The sequence below is a fragment of the Mauremys reevesii genome, linkage group 3, assembly GCF_016161935.1.
Source record: "Mauremys reevesii isolate NIE-2019 linkage group 3, ASM1616193v1, whole genome shotgun sequence".
Taxonomy (NCBI): domain Eukaryota; kingdom Metazoa; phylum Chordata; order Testudines; family Geoemydidae; genus Mauremys; species Mauremys reevesii.
The window spans coordinates 128,750,341-128,762,481 of NC_052625.1; the positions used below are offsets into that span (position 1 = coordinate 128,750,341).

The 12,141-nt window shown below is 42.2% G+C and overlaps 1 protein-coding gene across 1 annotated transcript in view; it reads left to right on the plus strand.

Moving 5' to 3' along the window:
- The window catches only part of SEC63 (SEC63 homolog, protein translocation regulator), a 108,532-nt gene that overhangs the window by 16,952 nt on the left and 79,439 nt on the right, over nt 1–12,141 (plus strand). Inside the window, exons 2-3 of the mRNA XM_039530266.1 lie at nt 5,551–5,650; nt 6,594–6,708. Of these exons, the coding sequence (XP_039386200.1) occupies nt 5,551–5,650; nt 6,594–6,708 (215 nt within the window). The remainder of the gene's footprint in view (nt 1–5,550; nt 5,651–6,593; nt 6,709–12,141) is intronic.

The following is a 12,141-nucleotide window of genomic DNA, read 5'->3' on the forward strand; positions in this document are numbered from 1 at the left end:
CCTTCAAGGGGGGTTAAGGAGTGGGTCTGCTGTACTGCGCTGCTAGTCAAGGATGTGACTAGCATAACTGATTACGTCTGTTGGTTGCTGTAGTAGATAGAGATGTCATCTGAGTTGGGTTGAGTTGCAGTAGTTTTTACCACCTACTTCCATTAGATAGACTTAGGCATCCACATAGCCTTCTGTACCTAGAGAAATATTTTGAAATCTGGCAATGGGAGCCAACTTCCTTGATGTTAGGGGTTTCATCCTTAACATCATAGTATGTGTCCTGGAGGAGTCTCATGTCATGCTGTCAGTGTCTAAGATCTCTGCCTCCACCTGAGTTTTCTCCCTTGCGGAGTCTGTATGGGGGTTGTGGCAGCCAGATCCTTCTCATGGACCCTTTGGGATATATCTACAAAGTAAAGGTGGACTGTAAAAACTGCAGAGAGACAAGATGAGTCTTGGGGATCTGATGGCAGCAGTATGAGGAGTGTAGTATGTTGCCTGCTTTTATAGCTGCCAAGCATGGAGACTGGGTGTGTCATGGATTGGATATTAATTCTAGTTAACTGTCTGCAACCAGGTCCTCTGGGATAGTGAAAGGGGGGAGGGAAAGAGGAGGAAAGGGAAGAGCAATGGCTCTTCTCTGGAAACATGAAAATGGTGCTTGGCATTTCAGCAGAGGAAAGCAAATGCAGAATTACTGCTTGTGGCCAAGAGGGTACATGAGTTTCTGTCCCAGTATGTGAACGGGGAGAGAGAGAGTCTTACAGTTCTCTCTGTTACCTGTAACTGATTCTCTGCAGTAGAACTGTGTAGATGTAGACTGCAAAGATTAATATCTCACTCAATATTGCCTACCTAGGCTTTCTGTAAAGCCACATGGTACTGTTCTGGTGCCTTCCTGTGTTACAGTTCCTGAAGTATGTGTGTCATCTCTCTAATATCCTGGGAACAACATGGCTACAACTACCTCTTTACACTCTCATGCATTTCTACATTGCTTCCATGGGATGGCGAGAACATGAGTGTTCTTGGGCTTGTATTGGGATCAAAATAGCATTTCATGGGGAAGTGAGTGAAACCCTGTATCATAGCAGTGATGTGTGAGGTAGAAAGTATGGGGCGTACATGTTGGGTAATGCTGGATTCAGGTGAATATTGTTTCTTGAGGTTACTTTAAGTCAGTGGTTCTCAAACTTTTGTACTGGTGACCCCTTTCACATAGCTAGCCTCTGAGTGCGACCCCCACCTTATACATTTAAAAACACTTCTTTATATATTTAACACCACTGTAAATGCTGGATGCAAAGCAGGGTTTGAGCTGGAGGCTGACAGCTTGCGACCCCCTCCCCCATGTAATAACGTTGTGACCCCCAAGGGGTCCTGACCCCCAGTTTGAGAACTCCTGCTTTAAGTGGACTGTCGGAAGGGGGAGAGTATTTGAGAAGTAGCTCCTGGCAAGAGAAATGTGGTGGCTCTTAAACAAGCTTTTTTGTTTGCCTCTGGAAAACCATAGGGAGAAATTGGGTTCCCAACAGCTATAAAAGCAGGCAACATACTACACTCCTCATACTGCTCATACTACACTCCTCATACTGCTGCCATCAGATTCCCAAGACTCATCTTGTCTCTCTGCAGTTTTTACAGTCCACCTTTACTTTGTAGATATATCCCAAAGGGTCCTGGTCTATTCAATACTTCCTGTAAATGTACCTTGGAGTAGGACTGCTCATACTCAAGCTTCTACTGCCATAAGTGAGGCTACTTGCTCTCCAGTACCAACAACTGTTAGTGAAGCTTTCAGTGATGACTATAGGGGGGAGGGTTAGCTCAGTGGTTTGAGCATTGGCCTGCTAAACCCAAGGTTGTGAGTTCAATCCTTGAGGGGGCTACTCAGGGATCTGGGGCAAAATCAGTACTTGGTCCTGCTAGTGAAGGCAGGGGGCTGGACTCAATGACTTTTCAAGGTCCGTTCTAGGAGATTGGTATATATTTATTTAACATCAGACAATTTGTCCTCTGTATCATAGTCTGTTTTATGGCAGTTGAGGGAGCCTTCTCTAGACCTAGGTCATGGCAAAAGATGTCTCCCTCTGAAAGCCGCCTTATCTGTGGACATCTTTTGTCTTGTCGGATCCATCTGGGGGTTGTTGCAGCAGAATGTTTCCTTCAGAACTTCAGGAAACAAAGCTACAGTGCAAGCACTGCAGAGAAAGGTGACTTGCAGGGATCTGGTTGACTTTTATAACCGCCAAGATAGGAGAAAAGCCTTGCCTTATAGAAATAAGCTCACAGGCAGTACAGTACTTGAATCAGATGTCATGAACCCCTCAAAAAAACCTTCCTTGGAACTGTTCATGTGATTAGGCTTAGGACACTATTGTCGGAAAACCTTTGCACACAAAAGTGAACACTAGACATCTTAGCACAGATGCTTTCACAATGTTTCACAATGCCAGAGTGCGTAGGGCAGGGAGGGGCATTCTTTGCATACTAACAGAGTGTGATTTTACATTTTGGCCAGGTACTCATGAAACTCTGTGTAGATAATTGAGTTCTGTTGCCCTCACAAAACTAGTGTGGCATCAAGGAGAAGTATTCTCATGTAAACTTACACCTACTACACAGGAGATTGTGAAATGTTCCTTACAGGCCTTGAGTAGTCATGAAATGATGGGACAGACCATCACATGGTGCTTGCTTAGCAACCCAAAGCATAACTCTGACAGCTGTCAATCTCCTGCACCACTTTTCTCCCTCAGCAAGGTCCCCCGCTTGTCCAGCTCTGTATACCCATGTATGCCAGCCTTCTTTCTTGCACGGTGCAGAATGTACAATGCTGAAGCTATTACATGCTGAAAAACAGTATGGAAATACTGAGGACTGCAGTATATCATGAGTGAGACAGTGTAGGGATTTTTCTTTATGCTGTGGAGGGGAGGATACCTCTACTGAAATAAGAGGTAGTGGGTGCTGGAGTATGTTGGGTGGGTGTCAAAACTTTTATTAAAACAAAATCTAGAAAACACATGTAAGTTGAGATGATAAACTAAAAAAAAAACACTATCAAATCAAATTAAGCTCACATCACACAAGTTAGTCTCAGCAATGGATTGGAGTTACGTCGTTAAATTAATACCAAAAATAATTATACTCCTTAAAATATACAAATGGTTAAGAACATGGCTGTCCATTTGGGTATAAATCCTAACTAAAGAATTTTACCATAGTCAATCAAATCTATAATTTGAAGCTGATTAAATATCTGAATATTGAAACCAGTTATAAAGCTTCCTTCTTAGCCATCACATAGGAATTAAAGTCTGACACTTTCCTCTCCTCCATACCCCTCAAAGGAGATATTAAAATACAGACTTTAACAGAATTCTTGATAGACAAAAGTTTAACTTCCTATTTATCAGAAATTAGAGACGATAATCTCAAGTCTTTCAGGACTTTTAAACACAGAACACGCTGTAATGAGTGTCCTTTGAGACAATATTTAGGGCTGTTTAAACCCGAGGAACTCCTTTCAGGTGCCTTCCCTGGGTTTGTTTTATGTATGCTCATACCACATGCATGCAAACAGCTACACTTACTTTCACTCTTTTTTTTTTTTTTTTTTTTTAAAAAGGGCTGGAGCATCTCTGGGTTAATAAATAAATAAAACAACCCAGGGTAAAATATGGAAACTGGAAAAATAAGATACTTGTGTTCACAAAGGGTTCATGAACTTTTCAATGTTTGCATGCAGCCTACTGGACACTTGTAGGCAGTTAAGGAGTCATACAGCGATGTTCTGCTGGCACAATGTTTCCCACTAGCGGGCTGCCTCTGGTGTAGGGAGAGACTGGTCAGAGGCTGGAATGGCTTATGGCTGTTGAGACTTCCTCTCCCCAAGGAGATCACCCTTGGAAATTCTGGAATTTAAGTCTTCTCTCAGTTTTCTTGTTGATCATATGATTGATGAATTTTGCTTGTTCCATCCAAGGTCTTTGGGTCAGTCAGATATGAGGCCATTGTTAACAAACATCAATGTTGGGAAAAGTCCCTCTAAGCCAGAAATTAAAAACACACATTTTGCCTATCCCAGTGACTCTTGGTCTGTGACCCTGCAAAAATGAGAAATCCAGACACGTAAAACCTCTTTTGAGGAGGCTGACATGGTCTTATTTGGGTGAAAGGTCTTAAGATGATACTGTGTCAATAGTTTAGGGAAAATTCAAAAGGAACCCCTATAAAAATAACTAATAGGAAAAACTCTAGTTTAACAAAACCAGTCACTCTATATTAATTTATCAGCAAAAATAAAATTAATTAAAACACAACAAATTTCATCATCTCCACTTTCTTCTCTGCTAATCTAAATATAGACAGATGTTCTTATTCTTGCAGATAAAGCAGTTTTAGTTTCTTGTGAAATCTACATCATGATAGAGAAAAGTTACTTTAAAACTAATCTAGAAGCCCATTTACAATATAAAATTAATGCTATAGAAGGTCTATACAGCCATATAAGTTATGCTTCTCACAATGGGTGGGATTCTCTCCCCAGCAAAGCCATTATGGGGTTCCATAAACTGTCTTCACTTTCCATCACAGTGTACTGCCTTTCCTGAAACCTCTCTCTCACCACTAGCTTGATCCCAGGTAATACCAAAATATAATTAAAGCTCTTTTAATATAGACAGATTGCTCCCACTCTTGGGGAAATATTTGTACCATTGGTTTGCCCCACCCACTCTGAAATGTTTGGGGAAGCTAGCCTCCTAGTTCTTTGCTATTTATTATGACATTTGCCAAACATCCTGTCAGAACTGGGACCTTATATGAGATGCTCTGCAAGTATATAGGCAGATTTCTGCAGATCTGCAGAGATCTGCTTTATAATCACAGAACATGTTTGCGGATCAGATGCGGATACAAATTTTGTATCCATGCAGGGTTCTACATATAGGTAGATACAGTCTCTGCCCCCAAAGAGCTACAGTCTAACTAAAAATAAGACACATAAAGTGAGTGTTACAAAGAGGAAGAGAGTAACAGTATTTGAAGGTTTTTAGTTCTTCCAGTGCCTCGCTCAAAAAACGTCCCCAACTCACACTCCCCAGTTGTATTCCAAGATCCATTTCATATGTAATCTTCTTTTTCTGCCCCCACATACTGCAGCTGATATCAGAGGGGGAGACCATTTGCCTGAGTTGACTAGCTTTAAAACTGTAAATGTGAGACTTGTAGTGCATGGAATAGACAAGCTTCATCTCCTGACTTTGTTTCAGCAGTGGTTCTTGTTTCAAGATGCACAGGAAAAAAAAAATTGGTTCCTGTAGTAGGTAGCGTAGCAACAATCCAAGTTAAACTCTTACTTACAAATTTGGTACCATTTAAATGCTGAGGAAACAAATATATAATTCACTCACTGCTTTTTTGATTATGAAGCTCTTTCAAGTCTCAAACTGGAATTGCACTGCAAACTCCAAGATGATAACATAGCTCACTTGTCACTTTGCATTTGATGTAAATTCTAATTAAATTTTAACTAGCTTTTTTTTTTTTTGGCAGAGCAAATTCGATTAAAAAATATAAGAAAAGTATATGGAAGATGTCTGTGGTATCGTTTGCGGCTATTAAAACCACAACAAAACATAATTCCTTCAGTAAAGTAAGTATATTTCGTTTGGGCAACTTCTCATTTAAATTACCACTGTAGTTTGTATTTTATTTATTTATTTTTTTACATAAATGTGAAGTTTTAATTAAAGCAACTGGAACTAGTTCTATAATAAAGTAATAGCTTTCATAACTTTTTAAAGAAAGGGACTATTGGAATCTGCTACACTTGCATAATGAAAAGTTGTTAATGATTAATATCTAATAGGGCTTGAAATTCAGAGAGAAGCTACTCATGTTACAGCTTCTTAAATTCCAGTTCAGTTAACCTAGTAGACCTCAACAGTAAACAATTTGACCTGGATCTTATCAATAATGGAGCAGAATTCTGTTGTCCCTTCCCTCAAATTAGCAATGCTATTGATGTCATTCAGTTAATACAATACGTAGAAAGATGTTCAAATGTTTTGCTCGCTTAAATGTAATGCCTGTGTTCTTATCCCCCGCTGTTTGTTACCCTTTCTCACATTTCCTCCTCTCTCCTCCCCTTCACTTCCCAGCTGTTCAGTTTTATTCCTTTTTTTCTGTATTTTGCTTTTTTTTTTTTAAAGCAGAACTTGCATTCATTATTGGTGCAAAATATTCTATGTAAATGAGGAACAGAGAGACTTTCTTGTTTGTTAGTCTTTGCTGTTTTTCGGGGGAGATTTTTTGATGTGTGGGAGTAGAAGGGTGTGGAAGTGGAGAAACTATCACTGTTTTGCCCGTCTATATAAACAGCAATAAAGAAGCCCAGTCATTCAGCAGACCCATCAGTGTCCAAAGCCAAGGGTATTCGTTCTAAAATTGTTTTTTTTTGGATCTCATTATTTAATGTGGGATCCTTAAATTTAATTATATATAAATTAGCTTCACAAATTACTTGTACAGTGTTATGTTAGAAGTAAAGATGATTGTGTGTATTTTATTTTACCCTTCATATTCTTTCCAAATAGGAAAGCAATTCTTCTTGCTGGATGGGCACTGTTTCTGTTTCTTGCATACAAAGTTTCCAAAACAGACAGAGAATATCAAGAATACAACCCTTATGAAGTCTTACATTTGGACCCAGTAAGTAATCGTGCCCTTGTTGGGTAATGCACATTACTTTAATATGTCATACTTAGGACTTGCTTTATATGTAAAATTAAGCTGGAGGAAATACTAGTGAGGGCCTCTGTGAGGGTTGAAAGCATATCTCAAGATGCAGTTAACTTTTACCTTCTGAACATTGCTAGTGTGTATTGCAGAATAGTGATGCTGCCTTAACTTAACTTTTAATTTGTAGCTATAATACCAAAGTCTCTTCAAGTCTCTGACGCCCTTATACAGTATATTGAGATGAAGATTTCAGTTTTCATCTGTTTTGAATGACTCACGTGATTGTGCTAAGCATTGTCTGAAAAAATTTCAGAGCAAAGACCAGACTTATGTGGACTGTGCCGGAGAGAATATCGTTATGGGCTGTGGGCAGTCATGCATATTGACAACATAGTAGATCTACCAAGAGAAGTTAATCTGAGGTGCAACATTGCCCTTTATGCACCTTAGAATTGTGGAGCAGTTTTGGTGGTGCAGGCAGGGTAAGCTGTATAAACAGTCCCTACTTCATATGGTTCACATCTGCCTGTTGTGTTCTAGTCTCTTTCTTCTTAATGTAAGGTAAATTGTGCCATTTACGTAAGACTACTCTTGAGGCACTTCCTTCTTTGTTCAAAGCTCCACAGAACTGTTACAACGGGTACTTCAGCCAGTTTGTGGTTTGGGAGCAGAACCAGACACGTCAATAACTGGCAGCAGGGGAACGTGCTGCCTGCTGAAGTTCCTTCCAGTTAATCTTTGAGTAATCGTCCACATGGATTCCACTTGTGGTGTGCATATGCCCCATGCATGCAGAATTCAGATTTTTTGACCACTGTGTTCATTGGAGGGGCCTCACCTGCATTTTAGATGTCCTTGTGCATCCCCCCTCCCTACCTGAGGGCATAAAGAGTGGCGCAGATCCAACCATCCTTCAGTTCCTTCTTACTGCCCATGGCAGTGAGATGGAACCCCTGCAGTGTCTGCCTGGTATTGCTATTGAAGGAAAAATGTTGCAATTTTCCCTGGTGGTCAGGGACTCCTTGTTTCTAAGTGGGGCGAGATTTTCACTAGAAAGAGTGGAGTAACTATCCAGGCTCTTCACAGGCAGCCAGATGCAGACAGGCTTTCATGTCAGACCTCTCCTTTGGGCACACACTTTCTCAAGTGGCATCAGAATAACAAAAATAGATATGAACTGTGATCTGACACCGAAGAGTCTCCACAGGCTTTCAGAAGCAATGCAAATATGGCGAGACCGTGTTGCGCGTTTGGTTCCCCTCAACCTAAAAATCCCACAGCCTAAGGGCTTCTCCCTGTGGGGTGAAAAAGACATTGGGATTTGAATCTGTTTTACGCAGGTATATGGGACTTTGATCCATGGGATCAGATGCTCTGGCAAATCAGTTCCCAGCTATCTTAGTGATACAGTGGGAAACTTATGGAAAACAGGGTATTCAAAGTCATCAGAAAATTCAGCTCGCAGTCCTGCCAGACACTATAGAAAGGAATACAGATCATTTGGCAAATTTAAGGGATCTGTGAAGTGTTTCTTCCTGTTTTACCCCTTTGCATGTGGAAGCTAAAACAAGTGCAGGGTGAATAACTGCGCTCCATTGCCTCAAATGCAGGTCTCCCAACCAGCGCTGGCTGGTGTTAGATCCCCAATTGATGCCAGGCTTTTTCAGTTTGGGAGCAAAAGAGTTACCTATATCTTTGACCAAATGAGGTCACTATATATTGTCCAGAGAGAGTACCCAGTGCAGCTGTGCTACAATTACAGGAACAGCTTTGTCCCATTCCCAACCTCCTCAATCCTGGAAAGGTCATGACATGAATGAAATCATCCATCACCTACTTCAGATCAGAGTATTACAACCTGTTCCCCATCCTGTTTCTAGCCTGAGAAAATCAGGGACAAACAAAGCAGAGTCCTGTCTGAAACATCTAAATAGGTTCCTAAAGGAGGTTCAACTTCAAAGCATTTCCATTTTCAGACAGTCCGTATTGTGAGGCATTCACCCCTCTCTCTGCTGGTTGGATTCAGAACAAAGATTGACAGCTAGTCTGTGGCCAAGACCACCTCTCTGTGGAGCACCCCTGAGTTCTTTTCCTCTGTTTTTGGGCAGACTGTAGACCTAGTGGTCTTTTCTTTATAGCAGTGCCTATCAGGATAGGACATAGTCACAATCTGATTTTTTTTTTAAATTGGAGATGCCTAAGTTGTTGTTGTTTATTATTTATTTTAATGCTCTCTGTTTGCTGTGGGTGTCTGAACCAGATTTGCCTCAGCCCCTGTCCTGCAGGATGTATTGCTGCCAGAACAGATCTGTTTTCCCCATCTTTCATGCAGTGGCAGGTAGGGAAAGAGAGGGTCACAAATGCCCTCGAGTCTGTCTTTTTCCTGTTCAGGACTATTAGGACCAGATTGTCTAGCTGCAAAGAGGATCCAAGAGCCACACCAAAGGGCAACCCGAAGGTGCAGGGGTGGACCAGGTCCTTATGTAGCCCTCCAGCCATGGGGCCTAACCTGCTCAGCCAATGTGAGGGCCAGATCTATGCCAACCCAGGAAATTGGACTATGGAGTGGACCCCCACCCTAGTTGGTATGCAGTAGGCAGCACAGGCAGATCTCCTAGCCCAAAGCCTTCTGTGGGAAAAAGCTGCAACTGCCTGTGATAAACAGATCATCTGCTTAAACTCCTCATGTCTGCAGTGCAGACTGTTGGGAGAGGGGTGGGCAAGTGACAATTCATTTTCTTCCCCACTAATAGCTCCATGGGGATTACCACCCCCCTCAACCTCAGTATTGCCCTTTGAAATAATGAAGTGCTTGCATTTCAGTCTGGGTGGACAGGCAGGTTACATGCCAATGGAGCATCTTCCGACAAAGGAAACAGCTTTGGAAGGAGGGAGGGATTTTTTCTATCTGCCCCCCTACCGAACCCTTCTATCTCTACCCGGGAGATGGCAGGACACTTTGGAACAGGGGCGAAATGTGACGTTGCCTTAGCCAGCCTGCCCACAACCCAAAAAATTTATTGTGGCCTGAATGGGACCTCAGGGTGGAAACCTGTGGCTACTTTCGCCAGAAAAGACAAGAAAATAAAACTTAAAAAAAAAAAATTTGCAGGTTCAAAATGCTGCTCGGTTCAGACTTTAGCCTTGAGTTGCCCATTACAAGCAATGAGGAAGGTGTACTTGCAGGGACTGTGGCACTTACATAAAAGGGAAAATCAAAGAAGAGGGACTCTTCCTCCTCTAGCTCATCCTCAGTATATTTAAAAAAAAAAGAAAATTTTAAGGTTCATAAGATCAAAAAAGCGCAGAGATCAGAGAATGAGAGGGAGATGTGAAATTCCTTCTCCTCCTTGGAGGATGGGCAGAATTAGAGGAGGACTTGAAAGAGAGGCTTTCCCTCCGCAGGTATTTAATCATGTGTTATGGAAGGTGCTCACCACCCTGGAAATGTTGCCTGAGACTTTTGAGGAGCCACCAATTCCAGAGTAATCCAAGAAAGCCACTTAAAAATATTTTCAAGCTAAAACAAAGAGAGAAATGTGTTCCACTGCACCTGGTATTTGAAGAAGTAATCAAGGCTTGGGTGGGCGTTTTTCTTCTCTGCAGTGGAGCTATAGAGCTGGTACCAGTGTGAGAGATTTTGGTGGAGTGTACTCAATATTTTGTATGTTCCCAAAGAAGGATGCGGGACATGAGCCATAATACAGCTCAAGTCCCTCAACAAATTGATGGAAGCACTAAAGTTTATCATCATGGCTCTGTTACCCTGGGATTTCTTGATTGCCTTAGACCTTAGGGAGATCTACCTACATATGCCATTTAGGGAGAACTGCTGAAAAATTTCTGTTATAGTGGGATCATTTCAATAGAGGGATCTCTCATTCGGGCAAGTGATTACCCCACGAGTCTTCACAAAGATCCTGGTGGTCTTAGTTGTTCTTGGTGGATGTTAGAGATGGGGATGTGGCCTGGCTTGCCCAGTGGGTGGAGCAGGAGGCGGTAGCTAGAAATAGAATTTCAAGGTCAGAGGCCAGAGTTGAGGATCAGAGCCGAAGACAGAAGTCAGGAATCGGAACTGAGGTTCAGAGATGGGTTACCTGGAGCAAGGCAGGATGGGAGAAATGCAGGGGCTGATGCTGGAATAAGGAGGAGCAAGGGTGGCAACAAGTAGACTTCCCATCAATCAGGCAGCCTACTACAGGTTAGTTGTGCTCATAGGTTGCCAGTAGACTGGATCAGCTGCAGGCGTGATTCCTGACAGTGGGTGTGGGGCGGAGACACTCATCCTTACTTAGACCATATCATCTGGTCCTTGTCCTTTTAAATGCCTTTTGGGGTCTAGAGGAGATTAACCTTGTTACAAGACTGTGGTTTTCTGGTGAATATAGTGACTCATCTCCAACCATCTCAGCAACTTCTGCATTCAGAAGTCATTCTGGAAACAAATATCAGAGGGGTAGCTGTGTTAGTCTGGATCTGTAAAAGCAGCAAAGAGTCCTGTGGCACCTTATAGACTAACAGACGTATTGGAGCATGAGCTTTCACCCACGGGTATTCACCCACGAAAGCTCGTGCTCCAATACGTCTGTTAGTCTATGAGGTGCCACAGGATTCTTTGCTGCTCTTTCTGGACACAAAGGTGCTCACTTCAGAGGAGACACGACAGAAGATCTTCTCCTTACTTCACCATGTGTCATCAGATATCACTAAAAATTCTGACGCAATTCCTCAGTATGTTAATTTCATGTGTGGACGCCTTCCAATGGGCCAGATTTTATATGAGAGTGCTCCAAAAATTCCTCTTACCAGAGTAGCAAGAAATTGCAACCAGTCGGGATTGGAGAGTCACCCTTCTTAGGTCAGTCACTTAGTCCCTCAAATGGTGGATTCCAGCAGGGGTATCTGATGTCAGAGCTGGTGAGACTTGTTTCAGCCTCTGCTTTGCCTCCTAGTCCTATGCTTTCAAAGGAGATTGAATGGCATACACTGGATGTAAGGAGAACTTGTGCACTTGAGGTAGATTTCATCAGAAACCCACAGCTTTCTTCATCTTATCACTCGTCAGTCAAAAGGAGAAAAAAAACAAAAAACCTGGAGTGAATCCACCAGGCAACATTACTGCCCATTCTGAGGGTTCAACTACCTCTTGGGCAGAAGAGTCTTGTGCTTCATATGAAGAAATTTGAAAGGCAGCTACATAGTCATCATGGTTAATGTCCTTTCTTCTTTTAATATAGCTTTTTGGGCGGGTAGGGGGAAGGTACTTCAGAATGTGCTGCCACAGCAGTAATCTGGGGTCAGTCTTCCATGTATATAGTTTGAATCCTCCTCCTACCCTAAAGGTGAGTACTGCTTTGCACGTCTAACAGTACACACTGCAGGATATAGGGAGGAGGGGCTGGT